Source organism: Coturnix japonica, chromosome 3 (genome assembly GCF_054131305.1).
Source record: "Coturnix japonica strain WE chromosome 3, WE-NBRP24, whole genome shotgun sequence".
In the NCBI taxonomy this organism is placed as follows: domain Eukaryota; kingdom Metazoa; phylum Chordata; class Aves; order Galliformes; family Phasianidae; genus Coturnix; species Coturnix japonica.
Window position 1 is genome coordinate 81,776,969 of NC_140665.1, and position 23,613 is coordinate 81,800,581.

At 34.7% G+C, this 23,613-nt stretch overlaps 1 protein-coding gene across 6 annotated transcripts in view; it reads left to right on the forward strand.

Annotated features, from left to right (window-relative positions):
- Positions 1–23,613, forward strand: part of KHDRBS2 (KH RNA binding domain containing, signal transduction associated 2) — a 317,464-nt gene that overhangs the window by 269,281 nt on the left and 24,570 nt on the right. For 3 of the 6 annotated variants that reach the window (XR_014944887.1, XR_001554389.3, XR_001554394.3), the window contains exons 9-10: positions 14,385–14,558; positions 16,520–16,562. Coding sequence is in view for 2 of the 6 variants with exons in the window: in XM_015859163.3 (XP_015714649.2) it covers positions 14,385–14,482 (98 nt within the window). In the remaining 4 variants the exon portion in view is untranslated. Of the gene's footprint in view, positions 1–14,384; positions 15,497–15,830; positions 15,959–16,519; positions 16,563–23,613 lie in introns of those variants that run through there. The other 3 variants (XM_015859163.3, XM_085543841.1, XR_004306588.2) reach the window with 2 other exon arrangements.

Genomic DNA, 23,613 nt, shown 5'->3' on the forward strand with positions numbered 1-23,613 from the left:
ATTTATACTTTCTCATTTTCTGAATTCTGAAGGTTCTCTCTGCTGCTTGTTCTCTATGAACAAATGTTGATGTTCTCTCTGTACCTGTTTCTTTTCACTGCCTCCCACTCAACAAATAAGCATTCATTTTCAGACTTTGTTTTATCTTCCACCAGACTATATCCCTTCTTCACAATTCATTCAGTCACACCTCTGTAGTTCAGAATTCCCCAAAACTCTGAGAAAAAACACACATAGTTGGTGCACAAACTTAGAGCCTGTTTTCTTGTTGATATCACTTAGATGTTTCCTTGACACTTCTTGCCCTTTCACCTTTATCCTGTCCTATCATAAAAAATTTAAAGGTTGTCAGTTCTTTTCTTTCTCCTGTGCATCCTCTGATTCCAACTTAACTTTAGAGAGGACAATTCTCAATCCTGTAAACCTTATTCTTGGTCTTGTTCTCAAGCCAAAAATGTTTTCTTTTATTCTTTTCATGAAGTAGATTCTCTAAATACCATTCTTATGATACAAACACATCTGCCATTAAGGGTCATACAGATCTGTCTGTATTTTGTTAAGTGTTATAAAGCACTGTGGTACTCCTGTACAAGCTGTCTCCTGTAACTTTTCTTTCTATCTTGGTTCCTGGGGAATCTTAGCTGTTGGTTTTGTTGGGCTTTGTTATTGTTCTTGTTGTTGTTCCTGTTTTTTCATGGTCTCCTCTGAGCATCTTTTAAAAAGTTGGCAAGGTCCAATTGTCTGCATTATCGGTTTTCTCAGAAGTTGTTCATATTTATGAACTTATGGGATGTCCGTGCAAAGATGAAAATATCACACTTGAGTATCAGAGCAGAGCTCATCTGCAAGTCATGTCAGTCTCAAAGTTCAGCTTTCTGAGTATAAGTAACAAAAATGAAAGAGCATAAGTTATCTGAGGATAGGCAAGAGAAGTGCTCACATACTATTTCCCACTGTAGAATTCACACCTTGACTTAATTGCCTTGAACTCCTTGTTCACTTTCTGATATAGTGGTTCCTGAGAATTAGATCCCCTCCAAATCCAACCAGGAAATCTCCCAGGACAATAGCAAAGACATTTCTGAGGTAGTTGAGTAAAATCCCACTATTCTTCCTGAAATAGGCACATTCTCTGAATAAAAATACATAGCAGAGATTTTCTCATGCAGTTAAATACTTGAAGTCTTTACTGTGATTTTATATACTTGCGACCCAGTCTCAGAAGGATTCAAAATCATTCCCTGCAGCAGCAATGGATCAACTGAGAATATTCTATTACAGAGTTATATACTTCCTACAAATTTTCAGTGGGTTCCAATTATGCAGTTACAACTAGAGAATTTTGAAGATCACTGTTTCACGCTTAGGAACATAAATCTGGTATATGTGCACAAAATATTGTGGGGGCTCTAGGCCTTACAGGCTTTATGATAGTGGTGACAAATGTCCTCATACAGTAGTTTAAAAGCTAAAAGGCCAGTTGTTCTAGCTACTGTACAATTTTCAGAAACATAACGTAACTTCACCTCTAATTACACTCAGTAACCATTGGTGATACTTATCTTGATGAAGGTCTTGATATTTGCAGACATTTATTTAAATTCAGGAGTCTAAACTAAGGTGCCAGTGTTGTTTTAACTTCATAATGACGGTTATGTTTTAGAACAGAACGTGTGAAATTAGATAAGTTTATGAAATAAAGCTTGTATTCACTGTTCTTCTTATAAATTCATAATTTTGTGTTTTCACTTCTGGCACTGTTGTCATTTGAGGTGACAACATAATGAGTGACAACCTAGTCACCTAGTGACAACAAATGTCACACCTAGTGACAACATAAATTTAATGTATCATCTTATGGATAGATCAGCATAAAACATGTAACTAAAACTTGGTAAATGAGAATCCTTGCTGTCCATATGTAGCACCATGCCCATGTCCAAAAAAACATATTTAAATCACTGGACAGAAATAATCCAAAGGAAAAGCCTTTTTTCGTTCTCATTTCTTTCTCATTTTCCCTGTTTTTTAGAGAAATCAGCATTCCTGATAGAAGTGTTGTGCTGCTTGTTAGCCCACTTTAGAAAGGTAAAGGAGGCAGTATGAATGTGTTAGCAAGGCACATCAAATATCTTTAAGGTATATTAACTACATTTGTTCTGCCTCATGGTTGTTTCCTCTGAATGCCGTTTCTGCCTTGAACTTACCAGAGCACTTCAAGGTGTTGTTTTTCAGATTTAGTTTCTGCTTTGCTTCTTCCTAAGGCTGGGGCTGTGGTAGAAGAGCTCTTGTAGTTTCTGCTACAGATGGCTGGAGATGCTCCTACCTCTGCTCCCAAAGGGTGACACTGCCAGATTGAGGGGGGAAGAAAGGAAGAGTTTGCCCATTGTCAGATGCTGTAGGTCACAACCTGGTACATGTAGTGCCTTGCGTATTAGCTGAAAATGGCAGAGATTTATGTTCTTCTGCAAGGTCACAAACCTCAGTATCTGAGGGATACATACCCCCCTGCTGCTCCCACCAAAAGAGCAGCAAAAGAACCTTAGGAAGAGGTTGAGAGGGCTGAAGTCTGTAACATCTTTAACCAGCACACTTATACTAGAAGAGCACCATCTGCCAAAGGCCTTAGGAAAGACTTAAGAAGGTTAATTTGTATTTTGTCTCCTGTACAAAGAGTGAAGGGATAAGTGGACTCCACTCACATTTCTGTTCCTATACTGCAAAACATTGCAAAGCTGCTGACTGCATGTGCTGCCATGGAGTGAGGAGACATTATTTTAGTAGTTACTCTCTTCATCAAAAAATAACTTCAGGAATGTTTGTGAATCGTAAAAATTAGTCCAGGCAAAAAGGCATAGGTTTAAAAAAAAATAAAATAAAAATCTACAAATATTAAAAATGAAATTCTGCAAGCTCAAAAATCCATCAGTCCCAAGTGCTTTTCCTTAAAAATGACCCCCCAAAAAATGAAAAGGAAGAAGGGGACAGCAGTGAAGTGGTACTGCTGCCTGTGCCTTCCAAACCTTCCCTACTTCTTGCAATGCGAGGCACTCCCTGGGCCCAAGATTTGTCACGTCACTGTATTTTATAGATTCATTCACTCCTACTTCTTAGTTTAATTGTTTGGGGTTTTTTACTGTATATTTGCATCCACAGAAATTCACTGGGCTATGTTCTACACTGTAATTACTGTGCCTGAAAATTTACTTCCTCTTGGTGGTTTTAAAACTGACTCAAAGTGACTTCTGATCATACCTCCAAATACATTTCTTGTATTGTAAAGAAACCCCCTTCACAATGTCTTTCATTTATTTTTACCCCCACTCAGGATTCCTTTCTCACAATTCATTCTGATGCCTGATAAAGAAAAAAGAATGAAAAAGCCCCACCCAAAACATTATGATTTTTCAGTATGTTTAAGTGCAAATTAGATGTATCCCGAATAAATAAATGAATGAATAAATAAGTAGAACAGAAGGGTTATTTGATCATTTTGACCTTGAATTGAAGAATATTCCATTGACCAAAAGTAAAATGAGATATTTTTGCATTTCAGAAACTGTTCATTTCATGAAAATGATTTTGTATCCTTTACAATTTTCAGGATGGTTAAATGTCTCACTGGATTCATCAATATTAGGATAACCCTTACATTTGGATTCATTTAATGATAGGTGACAAAAGTACTCTGGATACAGCAAAGGAATTGGAGAAAAAAATCTATTTTGATCATTTTATTCACTGTCATTTATTCTTTTTTTTTTTCTCTTTTTTTAAAGAAAGTGTTCATTTTCTCTAATTACATTTTGTAGTGTATATTGTATCCCAATTTAGCATTAAGTACTCACTTAGAAACAACTGGTATTCAGTTGTAGGATAATTCCATCTTTAATTAAAATTGGAGAATGTAACTGTTCAGTGTAATTCCTTTTAATGTAATACACCAACCATTTAAGTTTTATAATGCTGCTACAATGATTTAACTGACTATTTCACAAATAATTCTCTGCCAGTCATTCAATGAGAGCTTAGCAGTTGCAATGTCAATTAGTTTACTAAGTAGTGCTCTGCACAAACAGTACTTTATTAACAAATTCTTCATAGGGTTACATAGGGATAATAATTTTAGAAGTACATTGATGTTGCACTAATTTTTTATGATCTTACATGTTAATATTGTGAGTTTCTTATTTCTGAAGAGCATATTACCTAGTAATTCATTTATGTAGTTATAAAATTTTGGGAAGAGAGTATGCAGAGTTCAAACTTCAGGAATTCTGATAGAAAAATAGGTTAGTTGAAGGGATGTTACTATTTGAGTCATAAAGTATAATACTCAGTTACAAAATCAAGCATTCTCATTTCACAGAGAAACTCAACTATAATTCTTGTAAGAAATGTATACTAAATTTTTTACTTTGTGGCAGTAACAAAAAACAGACAAACAAAAAAAGGAGATTAAGATGCTCTGCAGTGTATGCTGAAAAAGGATTTTGTGAATTTTGGAAAACCACTTCTTACCAGAAAACCACGCAGGAGAAAATAAGAAATTTATTCAGTTGTGATGTCCAAGTTCTGTCCTGCTTTCTGATAATGACATTGATATTGTAGTTCATTGTTCCTTGTAGGGGAGCTGTTATTTCACAGCCAGAACTGATGATTGAGCACTTGCTGAGGAGAGTAGCTGACCCAGGAAGAACAGGTGCAAGCAATTCTACCCACTTGGACCCAGGGTCCATCCCTCCCTAAGTTCATTTGAGGGCCAGTCCTCCAAAAGGAGATTGTGTCCTTGATGGCTGTTACTTTCTGGGGAGGTGTATTCCACAAGCTGAAGACCTCCATCACCAGTTGTGTGAGGCAACTTTTTTTTTCCTATGCGTGATTATTTGTCTTCCACAGTGATACTTTGCCTAGTATTAGAAAAAGTAGCTGTTAGGAGTAGTTGTACTCCTTCCTAGGACCAACAGTACTAATATTCAATAGCATGGTAAGGCTTTCCTTTTTTTGTTTGTTGTTGGCTTTTTTTGTTTTTTTGTTTGTTGGTTGGTTGGTTTTTCTCCCCCACCCCCCATAAGCATGTTTAAGCCTTCAAACTCTGGAAAACAAGAGCTTTTATAAGGTAGAAACTGATACCTAAGTTTAAGAAGCATACATTTGATTCTTCTCATGAGGGTGTTTGACTTCATGTAGCTTGTGATTACAAGCAAGGTCTTTGTTAACACTAATTGATAAAGCTTTGCTAATTTTGGCAGGTTATTTGCCTTATATAATTTCAGCATTTGTGTTGGGTATCTGATATGTACTATCGTTGATAACTTACCAAAGAAAACTTATTTTCTGTCTGGATCTTGAAATGCCTCAGCCTTGAGTAGCTATACATGTATAAGTTTTAAAACAAGGCTGCTTGCTCTCTTCTTTATTGGACCTGACTTTTATGTTTCTCTCATGGCGATTTTCTGTTTCAGTCATTCCTGTACTAACCAGGGTATCAAGGGTCCTGTGTACCTCAGTGGGACAGAAGGAACTGTCAAAAACATTTCCTCAATTTCCTGCAAGTTTCTATCAAATCTCTTACTGGAGGAATAACCTTAGCTGTGTCCTCAGTAGTATCTGTTCCCTCAAATGAGATGTATTATTTTCATAAGAATGGGATTTTGAAAGTCTGCAATAAGACAAGCACATTTTAAATTCAGCAGTGATGGCTATTGTGGGGATGATACTGAAGTTAATTCTGTCTTGTCAAATCACTGTTTAAATTAAGTTATAATTCTTTAGAATGTTCTGTATTTAAATCTGTCACATTCTCTTAACTGGCTGTATACGCTAAAAATTTAGTACTTCAATAATTTTGCTGCTGTACTGCAAACAAAAAAAAAAATGCATCTAGCACAAGAAAGGACTGCTCCTAATTTGTAGAAACCTGTTGCCTTATTATTCCTGAATTAAGAATAAATTCTATATGTCGGAATGAGTAAATCATGTAAAACGACTAGAAGTAGTATTCTGTGCAATAATTTTACTCTCACCATGGAAGCTGTCGATCTGGAGAACCTACACAGAAAATTGTGTTATACTGGTGTTCCCACAGTGATTATCATCTATGTAATCCTGGGATATCACCACACACTTCATGCTCAATCACCGTAGTGTAATTAAATATTAATTACTACTGAAAATAGGAGGAAAATTGAATGCTCTTCGTAGCGTCATACTTATACTTAGAGAAACTATAATGTCTCCTCCCTACACTGCATTTCCCAGAACAATTACTTGTGTACTTCAGTGTGGTTCTTTGCAAAACAGATGTTCAATGCGAAAGTGTATGAAGCCCTGTAAGAAATCATCCTCTGAACACTGCTGCTCATTATGCTGATGTTGCTTATAGTACAGTAGTCATTTCATCTACTCCAGTGCAGTCACATGGATTCTTCATTACCAGTTTAAGCCAGGACAGATCACAGCACGTGTTAAATTTGGAGGACCTATGTGATATAATTTGCTAGCCTCTCTGACAGAATGGTAGAGTCAAGCACAGCAAGAGCAGCTCTTTGAAATGTTTAAGTTTGCAAAATAGAGAGTTAAACCAGAGTTTCCTAGCATTTCAAGTTTTTGAGCCATAAATAATACATCTGTAAACTAGTGTCTATGTATAGTAGAACAAGTGATATTTATGTAAGTAAACATAATGATTTTGAACTTATGTTTTAAACAAAGAGGGTTGGAATTCAATGATCCTTGAGGTCACTTCCAACCTAAGCCGTTTTATGATTTCGAATAGTGAAGGAAGAGTTTTCTTATTTGAAAGCTAGCAGCTCCAGTTATTCTTTGCTTGAAACTGTAAATGCATGGGCAGCAAGTTTTGAAAGTCCTGTGTATGTTGCAGTCTTTTCACATAGGTAGAAGATTAAAATAATATGAGTAACCATGTTTGTATACGCTGCCATTTAAAATAATAATAATAATAATCAAAGCCTGATCTTGTTAGTTTTTTCTAAAATAGAATATACTTGTCCAGTCAGGCTACAAGAGTAGACACACTGTCTTTTCTGAATGGATACACAGGATTAAATACTGCCTTGTCAATAGTAGTAAGCATCACTCTCAGTAGAGCAAAGTTTGCAAATATTGCTTAGCACTCTGCCTCCAGCCATCCTTTCAAGGAGGAGAAAGTTTTGAGGTTTAGTAGAAAGTCAGTACAACTTGAATTATCCAAAGAAGTTATTAAAGAACTTACTTTGTGTTTCTAGTGGTCTCGTTTCAAGGATAACTGTCTCATTTCCATTGGATGTTCTGCTAAGTACATCTAAAGTACTTTCCTCTTACCATTCAGGCTATTAATTACGTCTCAGAAGACCCCAGGGAGGTAGATATTCTTGTCTCATTTTAACAGTGAGGAAACTATACAAAATATATATATGATACAAAAAGTTATCCAAGGTCACTCAGCAAATAAGGAGAAGAGCTAGAAATTGTGATTCCTGAATTTCACGTACACTCCATCTCTTTTGTAGTATTCTTTTCCCAAATGTATGGTGTATAGTGACCTTGTAGAGATAATAAGAAAATTTCATTTTATGGGGGGGGGAAAATTTGTTTTGAATTAAAAGCAATGACTGTGTTTCTAGTTACATTTAAGGCTATATGGAAAATCACAATAAAGCGCTGTCGTGATTGTTGTATACATCTTAACTGTCTAAGAAAAATAGCTCTTTTTTGGACAGGTGGAGGGATAGAGATAAAATAATTGATCGCAGATTAATAAAATTGTGCCTTGAAAGTGTGGGTAATAATCAGATTAGGTCTTTGTAATTACAGGAAATAAGAAATGATATAAATGTTGAAGTTTTCAGGAAATAACTTATTTGTAAGCAAATCAGATGCTGTTAATGTATTATTTTTAATTTTAAAACATGTATGTTCTTAATTACTTGCATTATTCCTTTCTTTGCATTTGTTAAGAGTTTTATTCAGTGATGTCAAATTCCACGATAAGGGTACAGAATACTGACTGAAGAGGAGTTCTCTAAATATGTGCCTTATTGGAGTCTTTAGCTAGCAGTCATAAAAGCATATGATGACTGTGATTGTTCAGGGCAGAATTTTGCAGTAGGTGGATTGCTGTGAATTTTAATGTGCTCTATCAACACTGCACAGGTAGAACAGTAAGATTGGAACAACTTCAGGTGTATTTCTATCTGTTGTAATTAAATCATTCAATGGCCTCAGAATCAAAGGAATTTCACAACTTAAAACTACCATGATCTTTTTTTACTCTGACAATACAGTAAAGAAAATATAACCTACTTTAGTCTGAAGTTTAACTGTGATCAAATGATCTGAGTACCTAATAGCAAATTGGCATACAACAATCTGCAAAGAGTTTCAGCTAATGTATCAATGATGTCATAATAGATGATGAAACTACTTGTATAACTCAACACAGGAACTAAGAGTCCACTTGACTTGTAAAAAGCAGTGCTAGAATATTTCAATCATAAACCAAAGGTGCTGATTACCTGTGATGTTTCCTACTTATGAGTCTGAAATCTTGATTCATGGGGAGTATGCAGCCAACTGAAAGCACAGTGCAATTTAAAGGATTGTGTCCATGACTTCATGCTTCCTGTAAAAGTGGTCACCAAAAAATTAATTGACTATGATGACATTTATCATCATACCTAACGTAATCCTCATGCCTTGCACACCCAGATTCTTTAGCTATATGCTCTCATGTTTCCATCATGACACCCATAATTTATACTTTCAGTTCCTGAAAATGAAGTGCACAGCATTACATTCTTAATGAAAAAGAAAATATCTGAGAGATGACGAAGTTGATAATAACAAAAAATTCTTGGACAAACTAGACCTTGAATGTCTGTAATTAAGCTACCTGCTTGAATTTGGTTTTGGTTACTAATGAAATGAAATGCATTTTTCCCTGTTCTCTGACATGCTTTCTAGGTCTGCTCTCTAGTTCATCTCTGTCACAGTTTCACTTCTCATTGCTTGCTCTATGCATCTTTCTTTGAAACTTTACAAGCTTCTTTATAACTGGCATTTTAAGTATCCTGTCTTTATGCTTTCGCTCTTCTCTTGCTATGAGTGAGGGCAAAAAAATGCATTTGTGCACCTTTACTCATCTTTTCAATTTATGTTTGCTGTGTTTCTGGGGGGCAGGTTGACCACTAATGGTAGCAGTGACTGCAGGAAAAGAGAGATGATTAGAGGAGCCCTCCAGAGCATAAGTACCGGAAGCAGGCTTGACATGACTTAAGGGGATGAAGAGGTCAGATTCCAAAGCGTTTCATTGCTGGCAAATGAGCAGAAAAAGGAATCAGTGTTAAAACATTATGACCTCTCTACATGTGCCTTCACCTTTTGGTTGTGACAATTCACAGGCTCAGTAGCAATTCTCCTGATTACCTTTCTTGCTCCCAATCTACAGCTATTACCTACTTTTCATTCAAACTGTCAGTTTCCATTTCATTGACATATCGCTTTATTTAGATCAGATACATTCAGGTTCTCTTTACTTTTACTATTTTGACGCAGACTTTCAAAGACCTGGCTTCACTGTTCCTGCCAGCAAGTTGTCTGATTCATGATATATTTTGAGCCTTTTTTTCTTAATTGCATGTGTTTGTACATTTTCATTCCCCAGGATCTCCTTTCCTGATTTATTCAATTTTTTTAGTATATTATACCCAGATTTCAAGACATATTTTTTTTCTAAAGGGCATATAGTGGATTCATTTATAATAATAGAGTAATACAAAACACTATGCAAATTTACCCTCTCACCCTCCTGACTAGTGTACTCTTTCTCAAAGGAGACTGTGGCATTTCATCAACATCCTAGATCTGGAGGCTGGAGCAAGAATCACCTCTGAATGTATGCTGCTGAGTAGAAATTTGTACCTTTCAAATAAGTGATATGATATCTATGATATCCATGATATCTCATGCAAAAGGTGTAAAATACAAATATATGAAAACGTAGGTGAAAAGAAGTCACAGTCATTATTCTACTGTGCTGTTACTTACTTTATAAAGTATTTTTGCCTACATTCTTTTTAACACATATAATAATAACTAGATACTGCATTCTCTTTATTTAAATTTTTTCTATAAGGAAATTGCAGATTGGGTCTTATCTTGCACAGTATAGTAAACTGCACAATAGCAAAAACTGTCTAGCTGATTTCTGGGATCACTGCATCCAACACTGATGGGAACTTGGAAGCCATGATTAAGAGGAAACTACTTTCTAGGAGTTAGCAAGGCTGCTGCTTCCCTCAGTTGCATTCCCCATGTTCTGGTAATCTCATTTTTCAGTGAGCAGCAGAACCAGATACACTCCAAAGGAGACCATGAGAATTGGGTTCACTTTTTGGCTGGACCATTCCAGCTCTATACACTCTTCAAGGAGTCTTTGAGAACACTAGCATTCAGAAGTGCATACTGAAGAAATCCAACAATTCTATCTGTTTTTTCACTGCAGTCTTCAAAAACATGCTACGAGATTAGTTCATTTTTCTTAAAATAATCTGAAGATAGTTTAAAATTATTTTTCTATTGAAAAAGTAGGCAGCAAAAATATTTCATATTATGGATTCCTGAAAAGTGATATCCTTCATCTTCTGCGCATATCAAACTGTCATCTCTGTCTAGTCCACCAAACTTGGCAAGTATTAAAATCAAATGCTATTTCTGCATTTTTATTGCAAACTTGGCAGTAGAGGTGCAGGGTTCTCATCAAGCTATTTTGCAATGATGCAGTAATTCTGGAGGCTCCAAAACTACTTAACTGCTGGGAAGGAGCATTAATACAAATAACTGACCACTGCAGAATCAGGAACGTGTTCCCATAAAATATAAGAAAAGAATGGGTCAGAAGAGAAAAGAAAATGAGGCCAGGAATTTAAGTGATAATTCTAAATGGAAGGATAGGTGATCAAGTGTATGGTTGCATATAGATAGGTGATCCAGCATGGTTGCAATGTTTTTAAAAACTGTATTACACTGAATATAGTCACAATTAGCAGTTCAGTCTTTTCATGTCACCTGCACAATCTATATGGTTTCCCATGGCAGAGAATCTTGATTTTGTCAGTAACATGCATAAAATAGCTCTGTATATTCCCTTCCTGTCTCATTGATACTTCCAGCTGATTGCCAGGTATCTGTGGCAAGTATGGAACTAATTTTATCGGCTGTGGTATTTAAGATTATGCTATTACCGTTGTACAGATTCTCTGTCCTTAATATGTATATTTAACACCCACAAGACTAGGTTCAGTGTATTCTCCTGATAAGAGACTTGAATACTTTTCTATTATTTCCTTCCTAAATGGCAAATGCAAAACTACCACCTGAAGAAATAAGAAAGAAATTCTACCAAGAAACTAATTTTGTTGTTCACTCTGTTTTTGCTGCATATTAAGTGCTCATTTACATTGTATATGAAAATACAGCCAGTATTTAAAGCTGCATGTAGACAACAGCCAGAGAACTATGGTCTAGGAGATGAGCATGGTTAGGAATCACGAATTAGTGCTAGCCTGTCTTGCATGCAATAAAAGAAAACAAGTGGAAGCTCATTTTCAAGCATTATGAACCAAACTGGCTGAAGGATCTTTCTGATTTCCTGTGTTGAAAGATAAAGAACTGTCCAGATACGTGTATGACAGCTGAGGTAAATGGCTATATGGCTTTGATCCTTGCATGCTTTTCTTTTTATGTATAAGAGATTATACATAAACCTTCTTTTCATGTTTTGATGATGGTGTTACCAAATAGGTATCAATAGTTGTGACCATTGTCTTTCCTTGTGAAAGTTGTAAATTGGGTCATCATGTTGCTGGCATAAAGAACATAAGGGACTTGGATCACAAATCAGAGTTTCTGTCCCAACTCTGTATCAAGAACTCAAACAGACACAGTAGCAGTTTTCTCTAAGAACACTATTAGTCAAGGAAAAGCAGCTTTGTCCAATGGGTAATATTAAGTTGTTGTTTTTTTTTAATATATGAGCATTGGCAGAAAGACTGTAAATTTCTCCTTTATATGAAGGTGCTTTACTTTAAAGGTAGGGGAGGAAACTCTAAGGGAGCAAAGATTTTTTTTGTCTTTGTGTTGTAATGTTAGTATTTTTACTACTTCAGTCATTTTCATTTATATAAATAAAGCCGCTTGTATTTTATCTAAACCTTACTTCTCCCCAAGGCTTCTCAGCAAATTCAGTGACACTTCAGGAAAGGGTAATTGAACCTGCAGCACTTCTACAGCAAAATGCCATTTTTAAAGGGTGTAATGAAACATACTGCAGAGGCAGGATTTTTAAATTTACTGTATGGAAAGTCATTCCCTGTAGGAATGAGAAATCTGAGGATTTGGAACTAAATCATATTGGCTGCCACTTCTTTAGCCCTCCAGGCAATAGCTTTCCCCAGTAAACTTTAGTTTTGTGTGACCATAAACCTCTTCCCCATATTCAACAAGAAAATATTCTGAGAATTTCAAAGAAAAAGAAAATAAATGGAATGCGCCAAAAATATACAGCAGAAGTGCTTCTTGTTCCGTATGTTTGCATCCTTAGCTCTGCAGGTGGTATTATGTCCCCTCTCCACCACGCATGCTTCCTTTTCAGACCCCAGTATAGTGAGATAAAGAAATGTAGGTACAGAGAATATATATTCTAGAGAAGGAATAGCATACAGAATCTTAAGTATATTTATGTTTCATAATTCCATTTTTCTGTTTTCATAGCATTTTTTCCTTTTTGTTTTTTTTTTGTTTGTTTGTTTTTCAAAAGCTGTTTTTGATACCTGTTTAAACCATTCAGTCCTGAGTCAGCTAATTATTTTCTTACTGATTGTCAGCAGTGATTGATTAGGAAAAAAAAAAAAAAAAATCAAAATAATACCAGCAATAAAAGTATGTCTGTTAAAAACTAACAGACTTATTAATTAAAAGCTTCAATTCAGCCAAACTTTTTTCTGTTACTTCTGCTCATTCCTGGAGTCTTTGGAATATGGGACATTTGTTATGGCTGTAGGTCTTGTAGCAAGATGAGATACTCAAATTATATAAGAAAATAACAGATAATCTGTTTTCTTAGGGGGATACCATTGTTTATCCTGCTAAATGAAAATGAATATATGATGTATGTAAATGTATGATTAATTTCATGTGTTATTCAGGGAGAATTATGAAAATATTAAAAGTTGTTAAGTATTAAAACAAAATTTTTAAAATATGCACTGTTAACTTTCAAACTTTGAAGTCGGATAGCCTAGGGGAATAAATTTTCTTTCTGAGCATCAACCATATTTTTATTCCTTTTTTAAGGTAGAATTTAAAAAATAGGGGGATAGTTAGATATGTCATTTACACTGGAAGAATATCTTGTGTGTTACTAATAGTTGATTCTCCTAAACCAAATAGGGGAGAAATCTGTACCACAAAGCTTTAAGCCCTCTTTGACATAAGTGATGTGATCAGAGATGCAAATTTACCTATTGAGTTTGAGAAATGTGATTCTGGTGAAGGAGAATTGGTGAGTAGGAAGTTAGTGGGCCAGTAACCTGTACCCAGAGAAGCATAAGAAGATAAAAGACTATAATAGATGTCCTCTCCAGCCTGCATTTAAGCCTGTTCACAATTTACCATATTTGCATCACATTAATATCAAATATGCGTGTGCTGCTGGATCTAATCCATGCTCTAATGGCCATACTGACTCCTTACACTCAAAATGCAATCTGCATTTTTGCACACTTCTTTTGGGGCACATTTCATTCCTGCAAATTAAACTATGATAATGAAATGTAAAAAGTGTAGTGCAAAAAATAATTTTCTTAATGTTGCAGCTTCCGTCCTGTATCTTATTTTTCTTACATCAATTTCTTCTTTCTCACAGTCTCAAATGGAAGTAAAAATTGAGTGTATTTTAGTTATTTTTTATTATTTCAGTCTTCATTTTATCAGCATACTAGTTGTGTTTAATGTCTTTCACGTGGGTACTTCAGCTTATATGCTAGAAACTCAAATTTTGAGCTGGCAGACTGGTACAGTGACGTTTTCCTGAGCTGTCTTTACTGCCACCACAATTTATATTCATTCTCCACTGAGAGTAAAGGGCTAAAAGCTTTTCCATCCTAAGACAGCTACAACGCTGTTAGTAGAAGTTAAATTTTCCATAGGCTTAGTTTTTGTTTCTGTTTTTGGAAGAATAAAGAAATGGATGACATTTGTCATCTTGCTTTTTTAAAGCTTTCAGACAAAACTCTTGTGAATTTTGACAGCCATTAGTGCTGACAACACTTTGGTGTTTCAGCTTTAGGTATTTACACAACATGTCTTTTCTTTTCTGTTTTTAGCACAAGAAGAATGGGCCACAACCCGTTCCAGCCTAAAGGCACCTCCTCCAAGGTCAGCCCGAGGGGCTTACAGGGAACACCCCTATGGTAGATATTGAAGGTCCACCTCATCTGTGACCTCATCTCAAAGACAATTAATAGCCTGTGGTCTCCGCATAAACAGCAACAAGACAAGTAATAGTCAATTTCTTTTCTATCCTAGGGATTATTGCTCATTATTATCCTATGTACTACTTGTATTTCCTATAACATTGGAGTGACATTGGCATTAGTATTATTTTATAACACGGACTTAAAAAAAAAAAAAAAAAAACCATAAACAAAAAACCTTTGGCAAGCATTGTCTATAAACCATTCAAAAATAATGTTCTGTTGGTTGTATTCATTGCTGTGTGTAACTTTAAAAGCATGAACCTGTTACAGATCTTGAGTCTCTCTACATACTAGCTAAGGCTGAGTTTTTGTTTAGGGTTGCTGAAAGACTGTAATATGATTCTTTTTTTTTTTTTCCTTCTTTTCATTTGAGCCATACAATAATCAAGTTGTAGATAAGATGTTTTAACCTGTCTTTTTTAATATATGTTAGTTTAGATTAAGATGTTCGATATTAAGTTTGTAAATTTAATTTTAAATGCTGTTTTAATGGGGTTGAAAACAAGCAGCTACTGTATGTATGTAGCTAACTGAATTTGTTCAGTGTTTTAACCTGTATTTGTTAAAAAAAAAACAATCACATAAAGTTCCATGTGTAAGCTTCTCTAAATAGGAAACCATAATTTTGTCAAATATGTTTGCCATAATTTGTCAATAAAGCTGAAACCTTTTGTAACAAACTAAATTTGGAATTGTTTTCTAGCTTTAAATGCCTGCTTTATTTCTTTTTCAAGAGATGCCTAAAATGTTTTTTATATAAAAATTACAAAAATGATCCCAAGCTTGTTTTAAGATTTTTTTGTGTAAGACTTTAAAAGTTGTATTAATAACTTCTGGTTGTTAAATAATTTAAAAGTTAACAAACTAAACTGTTACATGAATCATGGTTAGTATCCACTAATGTATAACATGTTAATGGAAAAAAATGCTTTAGAACAATAAATGGATTTTAAACTATCCTCTAAGCTTGATCTTGCTAAACACAAACTCTGATTGACTTGTTTGTATTAGCATGTCTCTCGTGAGAATGTAATGGAGTTTAAAGAGGTAAGATTACCACTTACCACTGTTAGACTGTCTAAATGCTAGTTCTTCAACCTTTGAGTTTCCCCGCACATTAAATATCCCATTCAACATGTAAGCATTGCATAGATTCACATATTTGTTTTCACTCGGAAGAGTGCGTTGACTGCATTTCTGTAGTATATATCAATTTGTCTTGATAAACAAATCATCAGTGTCACTGCCCAATTGTTGGTATTCAACTTCAAAAACTTTATTTGTAATTTTCAGTGCTAAATATCATCGCCCTTGAAGGCAGTTAGAGGGCTGATATTTCTTTTGAGACTATCAGACTTGATGGCTGATGATTATTAAGGAAATATGTCGCAGGACTCAAAGGATGACTAAACGTTAAACAGGTAACACTAATAGTAACTCTGTAATTTTGAGTATGCAACAGTAATGTTAAATATTCTCAGTTATTAAGTTACTGATAGTTAAAAAAGTAAACCTACCAAAAGATAACAAATAGGTATATAGGCTATTAAAATATCTAATTAACATTAACTAGTGACAACAAAATTATTCTGCAATATATAACCCTCAACGTAATAAACAGAACTAAAATTAGCAATAATAGTAATGCAACTCTTGCTAACAACAAATATATAACCTAAATTTTGATGAAAACAAAACAAGCAAACAAAAACAACAGATGACTTGATGGTAGGGATGCCAAAACTGATAATCCTTTAAATACAGTCTTTTTGTTTACGGTGGCTTTTTGTCAATGTGATTGGTTTACTTTTTTGATGAGAATAAAGTAGTTTGTGAACAAAGTCTCTTGCAGCTGGAGTTGCATGCTAACTCTTTGGATAGTTTATGAAGCATATGTTCTGTCGTTTGAACCTGACGTGTTAAAGTGAATGCAGTAGGCTATGTGATGGTTACATTGAGTTTATTCTGTCTCACTGTTTCAGGGCTCTGGCCATCTAAGCAGCAGATCTGCTGAGAAGGGCTCAGGTAAGCTCTGCCACATCTCAGGGGTTTTTTTCCTTTTCTGTGTTTTATCTGTGCATTTCTCTGTACTAACACATGGAAATATGTTCAACTTGAGTTTTAAAAGAGTTATTTCCAGCAATGCTTTCTCACATAACAGCACAATGGCATAGTGGTAATCAAAGCATTTGCTTCTGTAAGGTACAATGTCTTTCAGTCAAGTGGCAGTCTTGTACTCAAGTGTTTTGATGGTCCAGAAGTGTCCACCTAATCACAACATAAAATGCTCAGATTTTCTTACTGTCACCTGATTGTTAAGCTAGATAAGAGTTAATAAACAAAACAGATGCCTTGCATTAAATACACAAATCAAACACATGTATCACTCTGGCATCCTCTGTGTTTGGGGTCTGGCTGATGTAACATTTTCAGCTATCAAGTGTATTCAATGGTTACTTATCAGCACAGGTTGCATTGTCTAGCAAGATAGATTTTCCTCTCCAATGGGCTGCCTCAAGACCTTGACAAGTTTGATTTAGGTAGCACAGCTGCATTACAGGCCAAGGTGATGTGACTGCGTGCTACAGTTGCTTCAGTCTGAGTGTTCCACTACATTTAAACACTTTCAACCTCCCACCTTTAGTAGTTACACAAATGTGCTTCAGTGTCTGTATGTTATATCTATATCTATAGATAGGAAAAACACATTCCTCTGTTATAAATGCAGTTTCATAGTGGTGTAACTAATAATAGATTATTGCATGCCACAGATTTTGCTGTATTTCAGGAAGAGTTCATATGCCTCACTAAAATGAGTGATTACATAAAACTGAGTTACCATGCCTGATGTAACTGAGATCCAGGGGTAAATGCATAAAATGAATTTCACACTTTTGATGCACCAAGGTTTTACATGAGGGTAACTAATGAAAGCTCCTTGTGGGTGGACTACAGTACAGAGTGTTTTACACCAGGGCACTTTCCTATAGCACTACTGTCTCAAAAGTCCACTTTTACAACTATTATTTATGTAGATTGGAAAAAAAAAAAAAAAAATGCAGAATATGTGAGTAAAATGATGCATTGTAAAATATTCCTGTACAAGATTAATAAGATAAAAATAATGGAGATAAGTCAGTGAAAGCAGCTTCTTATGCAAATATTTGTTCTATTGACTTTTGGGAAATCAGTGTGAAAATTTAACCATGACTGTACATGCTGTTCCGTGCTAACTGCAAGGTATATTTCACATCAATTTTGGGAGAAGTTTTAAAGCTAATCAACAGTGTCGTCTTAATAAAGGTCCATCTTCTTCTTCTTAATTTGTGACAGAGTAAGAGGGGATTCTGATTATTCTAATAATCAATCATCTATGGGTCTTACATAAAAAGCTCCACCAAGTCAGCCATAATTCTGTCCTGAAAACTTACAGACATCAAAAGACATAGAAGCTTATTTGTGATACAGTTAATTCCAAGACACTAATCACCCACCAATATGGTTTCAGATATCAAATTGTTTTCTATGTAAGAGGAAGAAAAAATAGCTTTTAGTATCAAAACCATGTTTTAAGCAAACCTGTATTTTTTGTACAGGTTGACCCCATCTATAGTACAGTTTGATCTTTAAAATAAATTAATGCATTATAATTCTCAGTACGTGGATGTGTTGACTTTTTTTAAATGCCATTCTTTCAAGAAATAATAGGTGGTAACAATGCTTATTGCCCTAAATAATTTGGGTTTTGTGTTATAAATAGATGGTGTGCATATTGCTAAAATTGTAATGAATGGAATCCATCTGCCAATTTTAAAACTTTTTTTTTTTTTTTTTTTTAAACTCTTGATTTCTGGAGTCTCATTATACAACTGACAGTCTGCATTGCTGAAATGGTGATCAGATAGTGGAGTGAATGGCATAGTGATAGCATTTGTCTCTTCATATGTCATACTGGCACAGCTTCACTTGCCAGAGAGGGGAAGCAATTTTCAAGGCTATATAGGATAACTAGTCTATTATACTTGCATGTGTGTTGATTTCCAAAACTGAGTAACACTGTTAATGAAAGTATATGAGTAAAACTAATCATAGTGGCATTGATAGCTCCGAAGGAATGGATGGAAAAACCTGGTCTGCAAAAACTGCAGGTTTGAAGAGTCTGTATCTTGATGTAACTAGGGATCCTAGTTGAGGCCAGGATTGAGATGAGCTTCTGGAATTTACTAAGGGAACCAGTTTACCATTAAAACTAATCTAATGAACATACATGAGTGCATTATGCAAAAGTCTTATACATTTTATCACGAAAATATCAAGAGAAGGAAGAATATGGGCCAATTAGGAAGAAGAGTCTTAGAAAACTTATAATATTGTATTGTATTGACTTGCAGAAGGACTAAATAAGGTTGCCAACACTGGACATCATTTTTTTCTATACTCAGTACATTTCCCTTCTTTTGTGTGTGGGGGGGAGGGAAGGGAAAACTTTGGTTTTTTTCAAAATATAACCTGAATTTTTGTAATCCATTTGAACTTCAATTAATAACCTGAGAATGGAAGGTTTTGTTGATTTGGGAAAAGATCATATGGGTCTTATCATAGAATGTCTCCATCTTGTATGAGAAAGGACTCTATATCAGAACATATATATTTTTAGGGTCGACAATGGCATAGTTCATCTGTAGATGCATTTTATCAAGGTAGAAAAAAAAGATTATTACCAGAATTTGTTTAAAAAAAAAATAAAATTGTACAGCACTGAACCAGCACCTGGATGAAATTAAAGGTAAATCTAAAGAATGAAGAATATATTAGTATCTAGTTCAAGTAATCCTTTGTTTTCAGTATACTAACCAAAGTACAAAAGCAACCCAAACTAATAATGACAGCGAAAACAGAACAATATTCGAATACTGAACAGAAAAATAATTCTGGTGTATTCTAAAGTTTTTTGTTCTACTAAAAATATAGATGCATTTTGTGACTTCCATGCAGTTATTAGAACCCTAGTTCTAATTGACTCCCAGTTTAAAAAAGGGTATCTCATGTTACCCATCTTACTATGTTGTCCTATTGAGTTAGAAAAAGTACACAGGTAACTTTCTTTTACTAATTACTGTTTCAAACGCGGTCAACATCTGCCACTCTGTTTTTAACTAATTACATTTTTCCAATCATTAGTATTGCTCATTGAGACCTGACTAAATGCCCTTTAAAACCATTAAGCCTTTATTTTATTTATTTATTTATTTTTAAGTTGGTTTTGTTTCTGTAGGTAAAATGCTAACATTCATTTGGAGACATTAAGGAAAATGATTCTCCCTATAGATTTTCTGATCTTTGTGGTTGTTAGACAAATGATGAGCTTTGCTCAAGAACGTGCTGATATCTTCTACTGAAGGCTTGCTGTATGTGGTATATTTTTTCAAAAAGCAATGGAATCTAGAGTTGAACTTTGCTTCCCAGCACAATTGCAGGAAACATTTTCTGAGATTTCATGATCTCTGGTTCATTAAGCCATTTGTTCAGTAACTCAATAGAACATTTTAAAATTAGTATGAATTTAAATATTGCACATCTGGAATAAAGTTTTCATTCTCAATTGAAAGCAATCTCCAGTAAGTTTTGCATAATAAAAGCAGATTTATTAATTTCTGCTAAAACTGTATTACTTTCAAGGTTTGTTTTGATAGGTGTTTGGTTGGTTGGTTTTGTTTTGTTGTGTTTTTTGCTTATATAAAACATAGTAAGAAGCTCTCTTAGGACTCACTGAAATATACAAATGCTTTCTTTTCTAGAGCAATTGATTTATCTTTGAAATTTAGGATGTTTTACCGTAGAATAACAAGATTTTCAAACTTCAAACATCTGTACATCAGAGGGAAGTTTTGTAGGAGGAAGATCACACCTGTGCTATATCAATATAGGGCACACATTCACACATCAAAAGGAAAATGAAAGGAGTTGCATAGCTGATTTCATAAATCCTGTGAGTTCCCAAAGAAGTTTTCAATATATGTATAGAAATGGTGAAAACTTTCTGATATCTTTTAGCAACATTTATATGAATGTGAAAATAGAATAATGGAAATGCTTCAGTGGTCTATTAAGAGTAGAATTAATTTTGAAGACATTTTTATTTGTTCATATTGCTTCTGTACTCTTTAAATTTAGTTAAGTGGTAGTTTCTTCTTATTTAATGTTTGATATGGTGTTATTATAAAGTGTGAGAATACCTGCTACATAGTGTCTAGCACTGTTCTTGTCATACTGGATGTATTAGCTGGATGACATGACTTAACTCACTTAGTAACTTTGCTATACGCTCTTGCATTACAGGACCACTGCAATACTACCACAAAGTCAGGGCACGTGAGCGATGAGCTACTGAGCTGCTTGCTTATGACATTCTGGTTTATTTTCTTTCCTTTTGCAGAGTAAATAGAACAAAATTCAACATAATTTGCATCTTTGGGCTTATGGGCTGTTTTTTGTTTGTTTGTTTTGCATTTGCTGCAACTAAGCAATCTTTAATGTCCCTTGTCAACCAAAGACATTGTATGATTTTCTGTATTCACTCATTATTCCATATTCATTGCTTAGCTACTAACTCATTTTATTTCTTCTTGAAATTATGACAGCCCTGTAGAACGATTTAAAAAACTCAGTGGAAAAGTCCTCCACAAACAGCTTCTTTTTCCTTTATTCCTTCTTTTCCATTTTCTTCTTCCCAAAATAGAGCTGAAAAGATAATTAAGGACACTCTCATTCAAATGGAAGATCACTATTTTCTGATAATGTTATTTCAGTTTAATATCATCACAGCATTAAAACCAACTGGCTTTTTATTTTCTTCTTTAGTCTATATAATATTTTGAATGTTATACAAGTTTTAATATATGTATTAGATTTTTATGATGTAGAAATATGAACAACTGGGAAGAATATTAGGATAGACTCCAGTTAAGCAAAGTATCATTACAACAGATAATTCAATCCTGCTGATCTTATTCAGGTTTCACTCACTAAAAATCCATGCTGATATCAAGAAATGTAATATGAACTTCTTAGTTTGATCTGCAGCTAAATCTGTATAATTTAATTATTTTCAAACAGAAGACATATCTGCTAAAGACTGAACCAAGTTATTCCAATCACTGCCTTGCTTAGCATGTGGTGTGAAATAGCCTTGTCTCAGGAAGAGCAATTCAAGATACTGCATCTTTCCACAGTGCTGAGAAGCCTATGACCTGGTAGACCTTTGACCCCTTTGTTTTCCTGCTTGTAATTGCAGCTGCCACTGTGAAATAGTGTTTGCAGTTCTTTGTCAGAGACACTTGTCCTGAATGCCCCTTTCACTTCCATGCAGGCAGATACAGGTTTAGAGGAGCCCACTTTATATAGTCCAGGCTAAAAAATCTGCACAGGAAGAATGGAAGTGTTACGATACCAACAGTAAGATGAACTTTTTTTGGTACCAGTGCTACTTTTATCATGCACAAGAAAAATACTTAGTTCAAGATATTTATGTGGGACTCTCATTGATTCCAGATCTCAAATTGGAAACTAAGTTTGTCTATTTATGGCAGCTGCCCCTTTATTTTCATAGAGTAAGAACTGACAAATAACCTTCTGGAGGAGGCCCGAGTTTTTTCGTAGCATGGTCTTTAATTGTAGTGTTGCTGAACTTCTTCTCAGATATAAGCTAAAACAGACTCTACACTGGATTATAGAGCCCTGTGGACTATGTTCTTAAAGGACTCTGGTGCTTGTTTGAAAGAAAGGAATGTGGCTGTCTATGACTGTAACACTAGCAATACTGCATAGCTCTTATAAAGATTGAATAGCACCTGCAGAACTGCTGGGAAGAACTCAAAATACTTGCTAAAGGAAGCACACGTTTCAACCTCTGCCTTGATAATGGAGAGTTAGATAAAAAGTGGAGCTAATTGATTTGGTTTAAGTCATTCAGCAGGTCAAAGATAACAAAATGTAACTGGCAAAACAGCAGAGGAGGGTAGAAGATTTATCAGGAAATGAAACACAAGATGTATTCTGAGCTGCCATTTGTTTTGAGACCTGAACTCTCTAATCTGTGGTGGAGAAATACCACCATCATCAACTGGAATCCCACTCAGTTTTTCTAGGCAGTGGAACGAAACATCTAGTCTAGTGTGTGCATGCTGTGCATACGTAAACATGCCAGACTAAATTCAAAGAAGCTTGTTACTATCCTCTTTTGTCCATTATAGCTGTACTTAGCTATATCTGCATCTCTTGCATATCTCTTCCCATGGTAAGGTGCTGTTGTTTTATGTTTGATGAACAAGAGATAAGTATCATAAAACTGACAAGGTTTACTCCTGATAATATCCAGTGCCTTCACTGAACACAACAGGAATGGGCCCTAAAAATTATTCAACTTTACAGTGCAGGCAGTTCTAGAAATAGCAGTAGTTCTATTTTAGACCTTTTCATGGATAATTTTGAGCTAAATAGTTATTTTTGTTTATTTTGAGTTTTCTTAACTAGCTTGATCAAGATAAGAGACCTTACTTTGTAATGCAGAGTCAACTAAAAAAAAAACCCAAATCAACTTTAGGAATATAATTAATGATCTACAATATATATATACTTCTATATATGACATAATTTTCATACCAGGTTCTTCATATGGACTCATTTGGATGACTCATTCACAGCTCTCCTTGATAACACCCAGATTCCAAAATATTCAACTTTATTCTGTCATGCATCCATTTGACTCAGGATGAAGGACTGGAATAAAGTTAAGCACATAAAGAATTGAACAGCATATTGAATAATGAGGGTAGAAGAAATACTAAATAGCTGCCCTTTCAGTGAGCTTTCTTACACACAAAAACAAGCAGGGAAAGAAAAAAAAAAAAAAAAAAAAAAAGACAGTTTTACTTATTTAATACTTGCTATTATAGAAAAAGTATCTCCAAGTTCATGGAAAGTTTTACACAATTTCCAAGTTGTGTGTTCCTGCAGTTAGTAACAGGAATTTAATTGTGGTAGGGAACATAGGGTCCCAAAAATTGCTTTTGCATCC